The sequence below is a fragment of the Montipora capricornis genome, chromosome 10 (genome assembly GCF_036669925.1).
Source record: "Montipora capricornis isolate CH-2021 chromosome 10, ASM3666992v2, whole genome shotgun sequence".
Taxonomy (NCBI): Eukaryota; Metazoa; Cnidaria; class Anthozoa; order Scleractinia; family Acroporidae; genus Montipora; species Montipora capricornis.
The window spans coordinates 53,704,646-53,725,022 of NC_090892.1; the positions used below are offsets into that span (position 1 = coordinate 53,704,646).

At 40.0% G+C, this 20,377-nt stretch overlaps 1 protein-coding gene across 3 annotated transcripts in view; it reads left to right on the plus strand.

The window, feature by feature from the left end:
- Positions 1 to 20,267, plus strand: part of LOC138022052 (uncharacterized) — a 27,477-nt gene extending 7,210 nt beyond the window's left edge. For 2 of the 3 annotated variants that reach the window (XM_068869072.1, XM_068869074.1), the window contains 9 exons: positions 314 to 410; positions 2,553 to 2,771; positions 6,294 to 6,670; positions 7,201 to 7,368; positions 8,234 to 8,344; positions 8,932 to 9,051; positions 11,130 to 11,220; positions 18,030 to 18,404; positions 19,036 to 19,876. In XM_068869072.1, the coding sequence (XP_068725173.1) occupies positions 314 to 410; positions 2,553 to 2,771; positions 6,294 to 6,670; positions 7,201 to 7,368; positions 8,234 to 8,344; positions 8,932 to 9,051; positions 11,130 to 11,220; positions 18,030 to 18,404; positions 19,036 to 19,772 (2,295 nt within the window). In that variant the 3' untranslated portion in view covers positions 19,773 to 19,876. Of the gene's footprint in view, positions 1 to 313; positions 411 to 2,552; positions 2,772 to 6,293; positions 6,671 to 7,200; positions 7,369 to 8,233; positions 8,345 to 8,931; positions 9,052 to 11,129; positions 11,221 to 18,029; positions 18,405 to 19,035; positions 19,877 to 20,249 lie in introns of those variants that run through there. The other variant, XM_068869073.1, reaches the window with a different exon arrangement.
- Positions 20,268 to 20,377: the final 110 nt, after the last annotated feature.

A 20,377-nucleotide genomic window follows, 5' to 3' on the forward strand; every position in this document is an offset into this window, starting at 1 on the left:
TTTTGAATTTTTCTTCTCATGTTTTTGACGTGCATTTAGTAAAAAGTATCCTTAATTCAGTCTCGTAGGCTGCAGTGGGTTTTTTTTTAATAAACCATTCATCCATCTATTTTATCTATCTCCTCGTCATCTTTCTTTACGCCGTGCGAAGCCCTACACCTCTGCTAAAAGATGAATTTCATACATCTAAGACCCTCAAGAAATTCTGAATCCACCTTTATGATACTTTCAAACGTTATACCTTGAATTTTAAAAGGCTTAGAATTTTCTGTCACAAGCTTACATTTTCAAAAATTCACTTCCATATTTCCAGGAAATCAGTATAGCATCGATGACTGTTTGTGTAAAGGATCTGAGTGGAGCAGGCAGTACGCATGATCCTCTGCATGTCAGTTACATTCTCATTGGGGGTTAGTATATTTGTTTTAAGAATGATATCATACCTACGATTTTCAAGAAAAAGGAAGGAATGTCATAAAGAATATTTTAGAACTGATGACAGCTCTTTGATTGAGTGATTTCTTTATTGATTATATTCACACTATAAACAATAAGGTACACAAGCAATACACTGCAAACAAAGAAACGTTTAAGTAGACGGGATTAACTTAAGGAGGCTCGAAATAGTTTCTCCTTTTTTCAAAGAAATAAACATATCCTGTCCTTAGATACAGTTAGGGTAATCATATCAAGACGAAATTTGGCCAGAGTATTAAGTACCTATCGTAGATTTCTCACATTATATTTTCCTCCAAAATAACGTTACCTAGGCAACGATATTAGGCATTTCGTTTTTTTGAAATGTCTCTAGTTTTTTTTTCACCTATAGAATTTGTTAAATTTGAAAGACAAACGGTTTAAATTAATCTAAGCTAACATGCAAAAAATGAAAAAAAATTCACCGTACAGAAGCAGAGATATAAACGAGTAAAGTTTAGTTGCAAAATCAGGAAAAATTAGGGGGTTACAAGATGCGTCTCCCGCTTATTCGAGTCCGCGCGCGAGTGGAGCTACAGGTCAACACAAACGGATTTAAGTGACTATTAAACCGTTTAAGTAGAATTTTCGTAGTTTTCGTGAACAGATGTCCATTTATATTCCATGTATATAAGAATTAGGAGAAAGGCAAGCGAAATTAGCGGTCTTTGTTTATTCCTGGTGACCCATTTGAATCATGAGCTGACGCAAAAGCAGCTTACGAATTGCGTGTGTGGCTTACGCGCGCGCGCTCAGCTGAAAACCCTTTTGAGCCTCCTTAAAAGAATTTAAAGTGATATGTGTGCGGTGGCCAAAGTAGCAAAAGCTTTCTAGTTGGCCACCACCACAGTAAAATTAATGGCAGCATAAACTTTAAATTACTGCGAGTAAATTAAAGTAGCCTAATCGGGGACGGGAACAAGCTATTCTAAGGGACTTGACAGAAATTAGCAGAGGGTGTAGATTTTCATTAAAACGGCAAGGATAAATGACCCTCCCTAGGAAAGGGATTGAAATGTCCTGACCCTCCCCTGGAACTCTTCTTTAAATTCTCTGTCCCCTTCCCCAATAGATAAATAATGGCTCCAAAATTGTTATATAGTGACAGAAGAAAAATGTTTCAGTACTTTCAATAAAGCAAACCTAACATGCAAGTGATATCTCGGTTGAAGAAACAGGACCAAAAAAGCTTTTGGCTCTACCACTAGAAACCAAGATACATGCACTGCGTTCAAAACTTTCAATAGCTTGTCTTGTTCATATGGCAGGAAATATTTTGTATTCGTGTTGTAACATCATAATGATATTATAGCATCCCTTTTTGATCACAATGGCTAAATTTCCTGTAACCCCCTCCCCTGTTAATTTCTGACAAGTCCCTAATTGTAAGAATCGAAATAGTGGAACTAACATGGTAGCAATACGGTATTAGCAGAAATCGAGTTGATATTTTTGAGAAGAAAGTATTTGTACTCTTTCTTAAAAGTAATAAAGATATAGATTTGAATTTTAAATGAACGAATTCCTAAATCTCTGAATGCAAGAAATTGAAAGGCGACCGTTCCCAAATTAGCTAGTGGATGCTTGTTGTCTACGCGAAATTGAGACCGCTAGAAAATAGCCACTTAATCGGTGCTGATTCCCAAAAGGATTTGAAATAAAGCAACCACAAAGTTTAGAGCTGTTTTCGGCAGATTGTTTACATCGCTACGCTACAGCACATCGCAACGGAATCACTTAGCGAAGAGAAGTGAGACCAAACCAATGACACACCTTCCTTCGAGTTGAAGGATTGTCAATAACATTCACGTTACTTTGTTTTGACGTCGAAAAATGCGACCCTTACGCAATTCCTAACCCACCTTAAACCAAAGTATTATAATTATGACACTCTTAGTTTAGGGCAATAGGGAACCGACTTTGTGTTTGAGCTCTTAAACGCTTACTTACGTGTCAGGATCTCATCATTTAGTTGTATTGTATAGGTATTTATGGTTCTGTAGGTCAGATGTCACCAACATATTAAGTTGTTCAATTTAAATGACTGCCTAAAACGCGAAATTTTGTCCTCACAGATCTCGACCCTTGTCTTGATGTTAAATGCCCATCGTTTGGAGTCTGTAAGACTTACAGCGCTCATGTTGCACGCTGTGTTTGTTTCGAAGACTGCCCATCTTATCAGGATCCAGTGTGCACCTCTAATGGTACAACCTATGACAACAAATGTTGGCACGAGTTAAACTACTGTAAAGGACTGGATAACAGCACTATCTATCATCCGGGAAGTTGCGAAGGTATTGATATAGTACACCCTTATATGATCAAATAAAGATCGCAACGAATTGAGATCACTTTGACGGAGACAACAATATAGCCGCTGTTTCTTTCCGATGGGGCAACAACATTCACTCCCACCGTGACGTTTCTTGAAAACGCTCTACCGAAAAGGGGGTCTTTTTTATGCAAAAGAACCTTCCTTCAGTAAAGCTTGGCTGTACAAAATGCAAGGAGAAATAACAACAACAATGCAACAACGCCCGATTTAACTACTTTACCTTCCAGCTGCCGAAATTCAACAAGGCACGCATTCTATAGCATGAGGAAAAACATGTTTTTCAAATGACGGTTCGCTTTTGTAGCACACGTCCTCGTATAAATTTATTTTGCCCTCTTTAGGTCATTCTGATTCGTTCATTAGTTTACTTTAGACGCCTCGATGATTTGCACTGATTATCATTATCTTTATCACTATTTCTGTTAACGTTATTATTATTATTATTATTATTATTATTATTATTATTATTATTATTAGTAGTAGTAGTAGTAGTAGTAGTAGTAGTAGTCGTAGTAGTAGTAGTAGCAGCAGCAGCAGCAGCAGCAGCAGCAACAGCAGTAGTAGTAGTAGTAGTAGTAGTAGTAGTAGTAGTAGTAGTAGTAGGGGAAAAGGAGCATCAATGGAAATGCTATTTTCATCAAAAAATACAGTTTTCCAGATGTTTTGGCCGGAATTGTAGCGATTGAAAGGTCGTGGGTTCGACCTCGACCTCATGAAGGAGCACAATCTGATTCCGTTTGTACCCGAGTTGTTGCTTATGAGTAAATATTATTTCCTTTGGCCACTGGTTTAAAACGAGTTTTTTCTTGAGAAACCATTTTTTAAGTTATGAATCCAACCAGCCAGTTTGTATTAAAATGGTTTCACACCAAGCCAACGGAGCAAAGAACAACTCTTGGGTATGTCGCGCTTTTCCTGTCAATATTCAAACAGGTTTATTGTGTAATGCATCTATTACATTTCCGTGCCGTAATTTATATTTCCTTTCTATATGTTTTTTATTTTGCTTTGATATATTTTACATTTCTTCCCATTATCGTAAATATAAGTGTTAAGCACATTTATTTCTTTTTGTTCTCTTTATTTTATATTCGTTCTCTATGTGTATTTATATTTGTGCTGTATGTTTTTTAAAAAATTCTAATTAAGTATGCAACACGTGATCGCATTACCGTGATTCACGTGGGTCATTTTCCGCCATTTTGGTTTCTGGGCACATGGAGGAAGAACTGTTAAGCTCATGTCGTGCGGCCGCGAATGCCTTGCAGGTTCCAGAAACGTTGTCCCTCAGCTGAACTCAACGTCGTCATGCTCCCTCTGTCAGGCTATAAACAAGAATGTGACAGACCTTCCTGCAAGGTCTCCCTTTTTCAGATAACTATTAACCCTTCAATTCATGGTTTTTATAGTCTTTGACGCATCAGTATTGTTTTAAGATTTGACACTGCTGGGTTGTACGTCCTGACAAATGGTACGATTTTCTCGCTAGTTTTGTCTTTTTGTTTAAGTGCCGACTGTTTCCAGAAAAATTGACCTCAGATAGTGTTCTCTCGATAAGATGCTTAGAGTAGCCTCGCTCTTTATGGTGGCCTTTGAATCATGCCTCCTCAAATGTTGTTTTTGAAGAGTTTGTTCGGAGAAGCCTACCGACCATTCTTCGATAAAACCCTTCTTCACACCGGGCTCGTGACAAGGGGTGACAAGGGCTTGAAGGTTTCAGTAGGCTGATGATAGGAGTGATATATTTTGATATGGAGACTAGATTCTATTTCAATCATTCTCCTTTGTATACTGATGTCGGTCTAGGAAAGTTATCTCCTTCTGAAATTTAAGCAGTAAACGTTATAGTGAGGTGGAATTTGTTAGCTTGTTCAATAAACAGGTTGAGTTCCCGTTTATCTACGTCCCACAGTGAGAAAACGTTATCAATGAAACGTTTCCAGGTTGTTGGTTTAACGTTACTCTGGCTTAGCATTTTTGTTTCAATTTCTATGGACGAAACAATGATGCCCAAATGAACTACCCAAATGGACTACCTCTAAAAAGTACTAACGGTATTTCGAATGAGAACTATTGACAGAACTGAAATGATTATACACTTACATTGCACGTTCCTTGTTTTTTTCCTTCCGCACGGCCACATGCGACTTAATCCATGAATTGCACCCGTCTCTCTTCACTTACATGAACTAATCGACCATCACAACAATTATTGAAACTAACCTTTTTAAAATGGTTGCTTAGACTTAAAAAGTGTTGATCAGCGCCGTTTAAAATGGGTGTTTAGGCTTATAAGGACTACTTGAGACGCGGCGTGCATATAGACCAATAAGTACTCATCAGTTCGAAATAGTATTTTTAGGGTAGTCCACCGGGGTAGTCAATAGACTGGGGTCAGTGTTTTGTCCACCTTCCAGAAATTGAAACAAAAATGCTAAGCCAGAGCAAAGTTAAACCAACAACATGGAAACGTTTCATTGATGGCGTCTTCTCACTATGGGACGTAGATAAACAGGAAATCAACCTGTTCATTGCACAAGCTAACAACTTCAACCTAACTATAAAGTTAACTGCTTAAATTTCAGAAAAGGAAAAAGAATCTATTCTCCATATCAAATACATCACCAGCTGACTGAATCCTTCCAATACACTGATTGAAGCATTTTCCCTGTCGCCCGCCCGGTGTCATTGAAGAAGGGTTTTATCAACGGAGAGGCTAGTAGGTTTCTCCGAAAAACTCTTCAAAAAACCGGTAAAGCAAACTGTAAAATGAAGGTTTCATAATGATCTGAAACAACAAACCCACACAGGTGTCACATTCTTTCAAATTTTTGTTTATAGTCCGGCAGAGGGAGACTGACCTCATTGAATTCAGCCGAGGGACAACGTTCTCGAAAAACTAGGTGTAAATGACTTAAAACTTGCAAGGCATCTTTCTATTTTTAGAACGCCACGAGTTCTTCGGCTCTGCACGCACTGTTTAGAATGGCCAATCAGAATAAAGTTATTGTGAAACAAAGACAAAAATAGCAAAAACAATGCATGCAAATTGTGCAAATTGATGTAAATTGTTGTAAATGTGAGTCTCCTGCTGAAGGATTAGTTCTAAAAATAGAAAGATGCGGGCAAAGGTTGACTCAAGGATATAATGCATTGGGAGGCTCCTAGTCATGGGCTCCTGCCCACGTGAATCACGGTAATGCGACCACGTGTTGCATACTTAATTAGATATAAATACACATAGAGAACGAATATAAAATAAAGAGAACAAAAAATGATAAATGTGCTTAAAACTTATATTTAAATTAATGGGAAGAGATGTAAAATATATCAAAGCAAAATAAAACATGTAGAAAATAAATAGAAATTAAAGCACAAAAATGTAATAGATGCATTACACAATAAAGTTGTTTGAATATTGACAGGAAAGGCGTGCCATAGCGTGGGATAATAATTTGCTTTGTTCCATTCTTTGATTAAGGATTCCCGATGGAGAGAGGCAGAACAGATCTTGTGCGCGTTCCAAAGTGGACCGACTCAACCTGTGAGACGGTCACTTTCCCGCCATATCGCTTCTATCCGGATAAACAGGTTCATGTACAAGTTTCTGTCAACCACATGACACTCAATGACAGCGCAACAGTCCACGACGCCGTAACATCATGGACGGAAAACGTCAACACAAAGAATTTCACAGTTTGCGTAATGCAGGCTGGTAGAAATAAAGAGAGCCTTAATCCATTCGCAACTGTTGATTGGCTGGCTTACCAAGGAGCGCCACCCGAAGGAATGACGGGAACAATTAAGCTGCAAAAATGGTGGTCTGGGACAAAGTGCGCAGACGTGATTTTTCCGAGGGTAAGACTAGTTCTTTTTGAGGGAATCAAGTGGAACGATCTTTCTTTAAAGGGAACCTCCACTCTTACTTCAGAATAAGTTTGAACCGAAGAAAATTATGCTTACAAACAAATTCATTCGAAATTTGTTTTTAAAACAGTGTTAATATCAAGAAGTGTGAATTTTAAAATCGCTCGGGTGCAGCCATCTTGAATAATTGTGACGTGTTGCGGTTGCCCTATTGTTCCGACACAAAGAGTTTTTGTCTAATAACAATAGGGCAACCGTAACACGTCACAATTATTCAAGATGGCGAAATAGCTCCCGCAAAATTTGAAAACAAAATAAGCGATTCTAAAACTTATTTATTTCGAATACAAACACTTTCTTTCAAAATACTTTAGACTGACTTGTCTGTAACGGTTATTTCCCGTGATTTAAAGTTATTTTTTTGTCCCACCAATACAATAAAGTACGCCAATAATTATGAGCTCCTGTTAATACACTATTTTACGCGTGAATTTTATCGCAGTCTTCTTCTTCATCCGTAGGGAAAGTTTAATAACATCCCCGTAGTCCAAGTGACAGCGGAGCATGGGAGAGTTGGTAACGAGTACGATTCTTCTCTCGTCTGGATAGAAGACGCAACCAAAGCATCATTTAAAGTCTGTCTCCGTGAAATGCAAAACTTCGATGGACAATATGAAGATATTTATGTGGTTTGTACCAATTTTTGTTTTATTTTATATCTATCTACTGATTCAGAAAGGACAAAAATCCAAGTGTAACTGTGATAGATTCCATCTGAACTAAGGCACTTTAACCAAGGACGATCGTGTAGCCTTCGTCACAAGCGCTTTGCAGATTTTTTTTTTTTTTTTTCTGTAAAAGAAGATTTCGCTAGAGGGAAGGCACGAGATGATGACAGGAGAACAAAGCAATTTTTGCGCTTACCCATTCCAATCATGTTGTGTATCATTGCCAGCTGCTAACCAATCACAGCGCCCATTCTCCCCCCCCCCCCCTTCCCCACCCCCCGCCTTCTAATGAGTAGGTCTGTCTGTTATCAAGCACAGCTATCAAGCCAACTGGGAGCTTATGATATCGATTCACAAGTTGCAAATACTTTTATCATTCACATCGTCATTCTCACTGGTACATTACACCATGCCATCAATAGTTACATAAGGCGGAGTTCTCCGGAGCAGAACAGTCATTTATTCACTTTTCTCGCTTATTGTTCAGTCCACATATATTCCAGGACAATTGAATTGGCATATATTTTACAAGTTGCAATATAATCGGTCAATTTTCACAATCGCATTCAACGGAGATGTTCGTGCCTTCAAAGACATCGTCGTTGTTTAAAATTAAACGTTCTACAAGCAAATCGTTGGAACATTGCATCATGATCCTTGCACGGGAAGAGAAGGGCAGCCCCGGGGGGGGCGAGACTTGTTTTGCTTATATTTTTTAAAACACAAATAAATGAAGACCCGCCTAAATTATTAGTCTTGTGGATAAAACAGCTGGGTGGTTTCGTTTTCTACGGTTTTCGAATTAGTCATGCTAATTTTGTTGCAGAGCTGGTTGGCGATATCTAACCTACACAAGCCATATTTCGCTGAATATGGATCTGTTGGATTCCCAAACACGCACCCGCCTTTGGATGAAAAGAACAATGCTTATTGCAAGGTACGACTTGGGGGGTAAAATCAGGTGCAAACGTCCAAAATTGTTGTTTAGGTTCTTTTATCGCTGGACAATAAGCAGCAACTGAGAGTCAAGAGAGTACCGACATAATTCGATCCAATGAAATGCTACCCGGCATCCTATATTCTTTCGAAAAAAGGACGAGAGGCTGTCGTAAACACATTGCCATATAATTTCCGCGTGTTTTCTCGAGGCTCAAATCCCCTTCCCCCCACTACCTGGATTTTTCTTCGACTTCAACTCCAACGCACGTTGAGCCAACTGGTTGATTTCTGCCAGTTGAGTTTCATAATGATGTCATGTTCACTTTAACTGTTAGTTTCCAATCACGGACCCACAGGCTGCACATTGCAACAGCTCTTGTCTATAGAAATAGGTTCTTTGTAATGACGACGCGATGCAAAGGCCTCCTCGGGTAGCGGATGACAAGTAACGATGCAGCGGTTGCGTTATTCCGCAGGAAATTTCGTACATTATTGAATGTGTCAACTGTCGACAATAATTCGATTATTTCTTATGCCCAATGAACTCATTTCGGCGAGCATTTAACAGTTTACTTTCTTAAACAGTTTGTGGAGTTTCAAAGAAGCTATGAAACCGTGCCTACAGTTTTGATATCAGCCAATCACAGCACAACTATTAGTGGAAACCTAGCACCAGAACACAACGGAATAACTACGTGGATCGAGGTAACATCTCTTTAAAAGCTACACTGTGTAGGTTCCGGAGATTTGGTCACATTGATTTCTATCGCTAAGAATAGTGTATGGGAGTTTACCCTAAACAAGTTCGCATAAAAACGCAGGAAGCTCACGCTAATACCGAAAATCCATGTTCACACATATGCCGCGCAGACGTGATTCTTTAAAACAACGTCTGGTCATTAAAGGATTTACACATCATACTAACAATAGTAATAACCATGGATTAGTAAAGTGCTTTCGATCTCTGTTGAAAATGGCATTTTTTATTGTACTGACCGCCCTCAAATATATAGGGAAAGGGGGGTTCATTGTGAAGTGCTGTCAGGTGGTGTCTATGTTAAACGGTTGCTGCTACATGGTCTCGAGGCTATCGCATGAGGTCGAGACGAGTGGTCAGCCGGTACAAGATGTCGCCCAAACCTGAAATCAAAGAGCATCCAGAAAGAAGCGACCAAATAATATGCGTTCTTCTAACGTCGAATGCAATAACCACTACATAAAAGATGCTTATTTTACAACTAAGTCCCGCTCACCCTAAGACGGTTTAGATGAAGTCAATACAACAGACGTTCTTTCTTACCCGTCAAATAATCTTTCCTCTCCAAAGAACATCTGCTGAAAACTCGCCATCGACTCCTTTCCCTTTGTTTGGCCAATCCCACACCGGTGAAATCTCGCATATATCACTTGCCGATTGAATGGGTTTACAGTTCTCGTGCGGGCACTTCAAATCACTGCGTTAAAGTGCTACTATGATCAATTTTTAGCCCATTAATTTTTAAGTTTATCGTATAGAATTCAAGGAAAGCTTAAAAACGCCGTTTACCGTTTGGAAATATCTGCATTTGTTCCGGAGATATTTAAGTTTGGAAAATGTGTAAAATATGCAAATGACAGGACTGGTGACGTCATTCACTCAACCCACTATAACATCAAGTATACAAATAGAGTTATCTCGGTCAATTTACAACAGAGAGCATTTAAACTTGGTAGGCTGATAGTTCTACAGGCAACACACTTTCGGCTGCAAAGAAATTGGTGCCCATGGCAACTCACTCTTTTCCAGTCTCCTTCAACCTGATTCAATATTTTTGGTGATCATAGGCTAGAAAAACCTTTAACAAGGCCACAAACTCGGCCTAACATATGAGGCCCCATTGGCAAATATCAAAATTGGCCAAAGGTGGCCAGCAAAGCTTTTAATACCAGTATGTTGCCATGGTAACAAAACTGGTACTCTCATATAGTGGAGCACATCTTCTAGAATCTTACTGCAAAGAATCAAACATTTCTGATACAAATTGGCTGGGATATCTTTTTCTATCATATTTGTTCATAATCCGGTTGAGTTTATGAATATCTCTGGAACGAAAAGAGATATAAATTATATTTGAAAATAGTAAACAGCATTCTTCTTCTCGTACAGACTACATGTTTGTGTCTTCAAATGGCTTAGATAGGAAAAATGCGAATTTCGTAATAGTAGCTCTTTAAATGCTAACTACAGACTGTAGCATGTAACTTTCATGGTCTGGCTTGGTTGGTTTAGATTCTTCACATTGCATAAAAGGAATTTAGTGTGGTTGAAAGATTTTGCTGCAGTTCGTTTCACAACTGGAAATGATCAGTGTTTGAAGAAAGCTGATGGGTCACGAGCGGCCGAAGCTAACCATATAATTGACCAGTTACAATGAGTAAACTAACGGAGCTAAACCCGTGTTTTTCAGTATTCCTTTCGCTCTTTGCCAAGCAAATAGTTCATCACTCATCTCAACGGCGCACAACACCTTGAAACATTAGTAGTTGCAATAAAACAGTAGTTTCCTGCACTTATCAGCCCTCACAAAGCAAGTATGTGCAGCTGTCGCGAAGCGTCGGAAACTAGCTCTGCCGAGATGTGCAATTAACGTTTACCTAACATTTAAGCCTTAAATATGTTCTAAAGGTTTTTCACTTACTTCACTTTGAGGAACGGGTGCAGAGAATTCGGAACTGGTCTATAACTTTCGACATTCGATTCATTCATCTCTGTCATTGACAACTGCACCCTTTTATTTTAACAGGATATGAATCCCTCAGGATTTAGAGTTTGTGTCAAGGAATTTTGGGAGACCAGATACGACCCCGTGTCATTGAGTTATGTGGTCCTTACAGGTCAGTAAACCCAGTGGAAACGGCGAAAAGATAAATGTGACTCTAATTGAGATGTACGACCATGTAATACTGACGGTGAATGGAAGCAAAAAAGCATCTCGGATGGCAATAAACCAAAGGAGAAAAAAAATGTGATTTTAGTCCATTTTTTGGACTGTGAAGGCCTTTCAAACTGCTCCAAGAGCTCCAAAAACACTTTCATTCACCTGGAAACGACCTGTCCACAAAGGCGGGAAGAGCCAGTGGGTATGGAATGACCTTGAGAGAGCGTTGGTGCAAGTGAAGGGAAATCTTGCCGTTTTTGAGTAATTGTCTTTCTCAATCTGTTTAAGGGGGTGTGAACTGGAATACTGGGATTTTAGCTAAACAATCTGCCATTTCTCAACTATTCTAACAGAAAAGAGGTCCATCTCGGTCCAAAATAAGCTTCCAGGAATAAAACCAGTGCACAGCGCACGGTTCGACCAATTCTCAGCCAACACAATCAAAGTGTGCATTAAGTCCACATGGATCTGTTGATATAGCTAATCGATAGCATGATTGCAGAAGTTGCAGAAATTGCCAAAATTGTTGGTTTTTTGATAAAAGTATGAAACTTGGAAGGATTGCTAATTAGCTGAAATTAACAGCCTGAACTCTGTAATGCGCTTGTCGAAAAATTGCTAGTATGGCTTCTGCATAGAAACGAGGCTCATAGAAATCAGCTATTTCTGAGTTTTTTAACGTAATTTGTTTTTATCTCCCTTGTTAACAAAAGACTACCTTCGATATTACTCAAAAAATTCAAAGAGTGATACGTGACTGATCACGTGAGCATTTTTTTTAAAGGAGAAACGACATTTGTTAACAGTAATGTTACACAGCATTCTAGCTAAACGTTCAAAGAAATGTTCCATTCTAACGCATTTCTTGTCTTGTTATAGTCAGTCATTTAAACACTGCAACAGATGACACATCGGAAAAAGCGCATATATCTTGTTAAACATGAAATTGAGGCTGAGGCAAAGTTACCATTTCTAGAGCTTTTATTTAGTCAATTTGCTGTTACTTGCTTTTCTTTTTGCCAGATTGGTTTCTACATCTTACGGTTCTACAACAAGTTACAAATTGGATACGCGACTTATTTTGAAAATCTTCCGTCACTGGCGACAAAAACCTGTTTCACTGTAGCCGTTCGTTTGTACAAAACAGGCATTCCTAAGCAACGAGCCTTGACAAATGAAATCGGATTTAACTTGCAATAAGCTCATCTCGTTTGCAATTTCCTCCACTTGTGCACAACCCCGTGTCATTCGAGATTGGCTTTAACACATTTGCATCGGCCTTTGCAGCCTTTCTTGCAGCCACATTGAATCAGCTCGTAACAAGAGTCCTTTGCTTGTGTAAGGTCTCCACGAATGTCCTACTCTCTCTCCCAGCCCCAGGTAGAAGGAAATGGAACAACGGGCTGCTTCAAAAGCGATTGACCCCATACGAATGCTCCCTGAAAAACGGCTCGTTTTGTGTGCTGCAGCAGTGCTGCTTTAGACGGTGGAATACTCACAATGTTTCTCGATTTCTTTGAAAATAACTCCTTTCTGGCCTGGTTAACATCCAGCAAGCTGCTCGTTCGGTCATACAGGAGGACAATGAACCTTTCGATAACGGTCATACACTTTTCATCTACATCTGTTGGCATTGACATCAGTGTACACAGGACGTCTGTTAGGTTGGGATAGACATTCCACACTTCCTATGCTGTCTTCTTTTCCCGTCCACAAAAAAAGGAAACGGTGTCACATCCAGTGAGGGCATGAAATCTTGATAACGCTCTTGATTTCTTATGACCAATCTTCCTTGCTATTTCGTGAACAGCAAGGTACTTCAAATTCCTGCCTGCCCCATGGGTAATCCCAATTTCTTTCTTACGAAAACTCTCTGCAATCGAAATAGAGAGAACGACAACATCCGTGTCATTACTGTGAATCATTATCGGAATCATGACTGGACATGCAGACATCCAATACGTAGACCATAATGCGGGTATCAGCTTCCTCGTGACTGCAAGGTTCTAGAAGCGAAACGTCAAATCTTGCTGCAGATGTCAGAACACACTCACCACACGTGCTATAGATTTCTTTGCCTTCCTCTAAAGGTTATGATGATACTATTTGCTGGGCAAGAAGCTCTACTAGCAGGAAGTTTCTCCAGTTTGAGGGGATGTGAGTGGATGGAAGTACTTTCCGTCGTTGTCCTGAACATCTTTTCCCTCTCGTTGTACTCTTGTGGGAGTCCTGTTTGTATACATCCCAAACAACGTCTTCACGGTTTGCAGATTGCAGCTGCTTGTTAATGAATGGCTTAAAACACTGCATCGATATATTCTTGAAATGTTCGTGCTGTTTCAGGCATCTGCATTTGAATGGCTACTGCTCCATCGAGGGCTACTGCATCAAAAACTGTCTGGTGAGTGGCCTCAGTGACCTGAACACTCTATAGACAACTCACTAAGTCGGCCTTTTGCCTTTTGCGTCCCCCCCCCCCCCCGAGTTGATCATTTTGTGCAAGTGCAGTTGGCCATGATTGAGTGTCAAACTTGAAAAATTCATCAAGATTTTCATCTCTGCATTGGCAAGCAATGTAGAGCCAAGAAAAAAGTGCACAGTCGTTCTTCAATGTCAAGAACTGGAACTGTTCCTTTGTCACCTTTGTCATGGACGTCTTGTCTGAGTTGCTGAACAGAGACAGATTGTTCTTCTTGATAGAGTCTTTGACAGGTCTGGGGATCTATCAGTTAGCGTTTCTTGCACAAACTTATCATACTGCGACTTTCCAACTTGGGTGATACTCCTTACAGCTTCAAGAACTTCACTGCTCATGACATCTTTAGCGTGCACAGCAATCAGTTCCTCCCCCTCGCCCTCCAACGGGTTACCAAGTTGTTCAAACTCAGACAAAACAGCCAACACATCGTTTTTGAAGGAAATTTGAACACTAGGTGTCCGTTAATGATGTCCAAGACGTCTGGTACAAGGAACCACCTGCTCAAATTCTTTAATCATCCTTGTATTGCTGTTTCTGGCCCAGAAATCATCGATCCATCTCCTCCAGGCGGCCGGATTTTCTGTCAAACCTACAGCACCTCCATCTCCTTTGATTGCTGCTTTTTCTTGCTCAGGAGTATGGTCCAAGGCAATAGAGGAAAACGGTCGCATGGTCTTGTTCACAACACATGACCCACTCGGAAACTGTCGAAACACTTCAGCGTGCTTCCCGGATCTTTTGAACGTTGGTCTTGAGGGTTCAAATGCATTAATTTCCCTGTCATTGCCAGGCAATTCAGCTGTTGGATGATGCACGAGAGATATTGCTTCGCTTGTGGAAGTTGGGTCATGGTCTATATTAGAGAGCTTTAGATTCTAGGACGAGAACGACTACGAGTACGAGATTTCCTCATAGAACAACAATGAGCGCGCACAAACCAGCGTCATTTTAGCGGGAAAAACGTGATACCGTCGTCATTTAAGTACGCGGTTTTGCAAAAATGTTGTCTTGTCAAGACAAGTCAACAACACGGTAGCAGTATTGCCATTTTTCGATCAGCAAAAAGGCCAAGTTACCAGCAATAAGAATAACTGAGCAATCTAAACTGCTAACAAAGAGTAAGATTAATCGTCAAGATTATGAATCTTTTCCCTAAAAACGGGCAGTCAAACCTTTTACTCGTTCTCGTCTTCGTCTTAGAATCTAAAGGTCCCTATTGTCAACACCAGCGGTTGTAAATAAAGCCTGTCGTAGTTTGGGGGGACATACGACGCCTTCTCGTTCGAACCGGGCACAGACAGCATTGGCTATGTCAGCAGACACAGTAAGAAGCCTATCGTAAGAAATGCGTCGAGAGAAAGGTGAGGAATTCCGTTCTCTAGCAAGAGTATTGAACCCAAGCAGCTGCGAAATACTCAGGCAGGCTTGACTAGGAAGTCTATCGACAGATTGCTTATTTGCCATTGTTGTACCTCGAAAAATCATGTTCAGAAGAGTTAGGAGAGTAGCTGGAATAGCGTCGCTTTGACATTTTGATGGGAATGTTCCTTAAAAACAGTACTTTGAAGAAAATATCCCTTCGCACGATTTTGGCAGCTCCCGCAAGGTACACTGCTTCAGAATCGTAATCGTTTTATCATATCCCCAATCTGGTGATTGAAGGCAATGAGGACATCTATACCCCGCGAGATTTCACTTAGGTATGGAAAAGCTGAAAGCAGTCTTTCCTTTAACTTTGAAGTGTTGATTCTTGCAGTTTCTGCCCCACGTTCTTCAGTTTAGTTGAATATAATCTTGCGAGGTCAGCCAGTTTAAAGACCGTTGCCTCATGCTCATCTCTGCTATTATCAATGAAGGCAATTAATTTGGCAAATGCTGTACTTTCTTTGGGTCTGAAAGTTGTATCCTCGGTTGATTGTAACTTAATATAGAATGAATGGTATTTTGCCCCAATGGCAATCATGTCACCAGCTAATAATTGTGATAGCAGCTTACCATCATTAAGCACAAGAGCACATTCTCTCACCTTGCCATCAACATCAAATGTCGATACCGCATGTAGTGGTGATGAAGTGTTGGCCTCGTCGTCGCAGAAAGAAACATGTTTTACGCGAGGGTCTTGGCTGAACTAATGACGTTGACCTTCGTGTTTTTACAGGGCTTCCTTCCTCTGATTCTTGCTGTTTTCTCCTTTTTACACGTTCTAATTTGGTATTGCTGAAACGATCCATGCAGCCCTTATGACAGGAAGCTTTGTTTTTGCCAAGGGATCCAGCCCTGACCCATCGCCAAGTTGATAATTTCTGATATCCACTGATTTCTGAGATCCTGAAATTCCGTAACGTTTTTAACAAAAGAAATGTACCCTACTCCACAGTCTTTCCGCTTTGATATTGCGGGACATTGCAGTTTTCCTGTGTCCTTTTCTCTCAGATAATACACAGTTCGCAGTTTATATTCGTTGCTTCCATCATACATCCAAATCAACTGAAGAGGAATGTTTAACAGTAAATTACAAAACATTTGAAATTCAAACAACATTCACAATGAAACATACAAAAATCGCTTTTACTTTAATTTGGAGAACTTCGAAAAGCTTTGCTAAACTGACATTGAATTGTAAAATGTAATAAAATCTAGGTAAAGTTGTTTTGTTGCTAACCCCATACTGTAAATGACTGCAAGTACGCCAAGCACATTTTTCCTCACGGGCGCCACCATCTTAGAACCGTGAGAGGCTTAGGAACTAGTTTTAATATTTTGTCACTTAACTGGCCATTAAAGATCTACAAATCATGAAAAATGATAGAAACCAAATGTATATGTATTATTTTCAAACCGCAAAAGGAGAAAATTAAAAAAAGAACTGAAGCATTTTCATCAACTATGTCAATTTCACCCTTTAAAAAGGTGTCTCATGCAGTTTAGCACTCTAAACAATATCCTACCTTAGTTATTTCATTGTGACTATTTATGTTACACAGGTTAGGTGATGTTGAACCTTCTGTTTTCGTTGCTAACTGAATAGCAACTTATTTAAATGACCTGGATAAAAACTCGAGAAGCCAGAAATGTGTCCAGTCTCGATTCCATGTGTAGCCCTAAAAGGCCATATTAGACCTGCTATGCGTATTCCGTGGTTCAGGCACAATCATGATATAGTCGCATATGTTTGAACAAGAGGAGGGTCTAACTCAACCTAAATGCGTGTTTAACCCCGTCCCACTAGAAGTGTGGCTGTTTGAATATGTATTCCAATCCACCTAACAGATACCTCAATCGTTCGTTCAACATAGGTCACGTGACCGATCATGTGACATATTTTAATGTTATAATAAAGTTATTATGAAAACCCCAAAAAAGTACAGCGACAAATTACTTCAACAAACACGCAAAATATCCTTGATTGTGTTAACCTCGTTTCCATGCAGACGCCATGAAGGCAATTTTTTGACATGCGCATTATGCAGTTGCGGAGGTTAATTTCACCTAGCTCCATATCAGGAAATGGTCATTCCATAAACGTCAGATATCCTGACGAGTTTCATACTTTTATCATAAAATGAACACGTTCATTAATTTTTGGCTCTTAACAGGTGGACTCATTCTCGTCACCAGAGCCTCGGATCGTATGTCTGCAGGAGAACATGCGCCGTAGGGTTCTTATAGCCCACAATTGGCTATTTGAACCTTATGGCGCCTGCTCATTCCTCGTGCTAACATGAATGCAGCAATCAGAAACACTTTTCATTGTTCTTCACAAAAACCAATGAGAAAACACATTGTTTCACGGTTCCCCAGAGCCCTTCTCTCCCTCAGTCATACGCAAAAGAGAAGAGCTCTGGGGTCGAGATTGAAGCTGGATTATAAAAGGCAAAACTTCTTTTTTCAAGAAAGTCAAAAACGCACTCTGCTGCGCAACTTCGTAGGAGCCATTTCTGTGTTCAGCACGAATCAGCGGAATGAAATTTATTTTTGTACAACAACACTAAAGCAATGTAACCAGCCATGCTAAAAAAAAACCATTTACTACATGAAAATAATCAAAGCAAGCCAATCACCATTTAGTAATTTTTCCGTCTATGTTATAACTGTAAAAAATACGTTTCAAACCAGATACCTGTGACCTTAGTTCGAGCTTTTTCGTTAACTTTGTAAAAGGACAGTGTGTTACGGTATTAGATACAAGTTGACATTTTTACCAAAGCTCCGCTTACACTATCTCAGTTTAACTCTACATCCATTTGTGTGGTAATAACTTTCAAAACATGTTCATTTGCTCACAGATATCTGTGACCCCGGTTGGAGTTATTTCGGTGGATTTTGCTACTTTACGAGTGATTCGTGCTCAAACTGGACAACAGCTCTGGCAAAATGTCGATCACAAAACTCTGTTCTAGTTGATGTTGGCAATAATGAAGAAAATGTTTACATACAGCACCGCCACAATGGCGAGAAATCTTGGTTGGGTCTAAACGACATCTCCACAGAGGGCAACTTTGGTTGGGCGGATCGTGGAAATGGGAATTTCACAGCTTGGGCCAAGAACCAGCCGAACAATTTTGGAGACGAAGACTGCGTTCACACTCTTGGTGTCAAATACAACTATGAATGGAATGACGTGAAATGCAGTAATTGTTATCCATATACTTGTAAGAAAGGTAAGATAGTGTTTAACTTTGCTCTTTTCCCCAGGTGTGACGATTTCAATGAGGCTTTCCGAGCTAATGAACAAGGTTCCTCCTGCCTCATGAGACAATTCGTAATTTTCCGTATTCGAAGAGTCAGCAATAAGAGAACTATATATTTACTGGTCTTGCTTGCTCTTTTCGCATCGATGACATGGTCGAATTCTCGATCTTGAGCTTCTGTTTACTATATAACTTTACCTTTATCGTTAGAGGAGATGAACTTTTGGGCAGGCGCGATACGATTGAACTACATATGTTGTGCACGAGATCGGTTGACTATATTGTCAACCCATAACTGTCCAAAATGAAAGCAACAACAACGGCCCGTAATGGACACCGACTGACAGGGACCCTTTGATGTGGTACAGAATGCCAAGTTTGAAAATAGCCAGAGATATTTTGCTTTTACAGTTTTTTTTTTTTTGGGATCTTTTAGACTCGATATTCCAGATAATTTTAAGCATGAGTTATTTTACCTCATGGGCACTTCAACGAACAAATTGGTCGTCTTTTCCTTACGCGTCTTTCGATATTCAAACGCACATCTCCTGCTTGAGCTGAAGACTTACAAATTGATGTTATTATATTGTTATTTTGACAGATCTTGACGAATGCGGAAGAAAGACGCATAGCTGTGATCAGCATGCCAACTGCACCAACGAATACGGAGCATATAGGTGCGCGTGTGACAGCGGATACGTCAGTTATGGATACAAATGCCGCCCGAGAGTTATAACGTCATGTTCCGAAGTAAGAAAATATGTTGGCAGTGCAAGTGGAAATTTCGTAATTGATCCAGATGGCGTGGGAGGTCTCGCACCATTTACTGTGTATTGTGACATGACTGACAAGAATGGAATTGGCGTGACAGTCATCAGTCACGACAGTGAAAGAAGAACGTATGTCCAGGGATGTGAATCAGCCGGTTGTTACTCACGTGACATTCATTACATTGGAGCGAGTCTGTCTCAGCTGGCGATGCTCACCAGAGTCTCCTCACACTGTGAACAATTTATTGAGTATGAGTGTTACGGTTCGAGTTTCTGGTTCGGCGGTCCTTATGGATTTTGGGTGTCACATGACTCAAAAAAGATGGCATACTGGGGTGGAGCGTCACCTGGTAGTGCCAAATGCGCATGTGGGATGACTGGATCTTGTGCAAGTCATAGCCATGTTTGTAACTGTGATCAGAATGACTATGTCTGGCGTGAAGACAGCGGTCTCCTCACTGACAAGAGAAAGCTTCCAGTTAAACAGCTCAGGTTTGGAGATACTGGAGGTTCAAGAGAGAAGGGATACCACACACTCGGAAAGTTTAAGTGCTATGGCACAGCATGATAGTGTGAGTGATTTTTTTTGTCATTTTTGCTATCTATACCTTCAGAGTTTTGCGTTAAAATCATAAATGTCTTAGATATTAAAAGTGAAAGGCGGTAGTTTGAGATTTTCTTCGTTTTGTCATGTTTGATCCGAGCTACTGTGAGTGCAAAGTTGTTTCGCAAGTCTTTGCTGCTCTTTTCTTTAGTCGATACAACTGTCAAGTATAAAAACGTTTGAACCCTGCTTCGTGCGAAATTAATCTTGATGCAACGATTTCCCTTGTGTAACGTTTCTTGGAAATAGAAATATATTATTTGTTTAGCTGTCAAAATTTTAAATTCAGGAGGAGCTAGTTTGCCAAGACAAAGCGGAATACCCTGCATTTAAAAAAAGCAAACACGGGAAAAAGCCTGCCAGCCATGGAAGCGTTGTAGCGTGTAATGTGATTATCAGGTTATTGCTTACATTCCCAGGTGTTTTTTTCACACATTCTAGTAGTTTGCGCATCTTCGACATTGTTTTCCTGACGACCTGGGAGAGACGCTTACGTCTAGAGTCGCTCGCACGGCTGGTGTTGCGTTGATGAAGGATTTAAATGAAAGTTCATCCTTTTCAAGCGAATG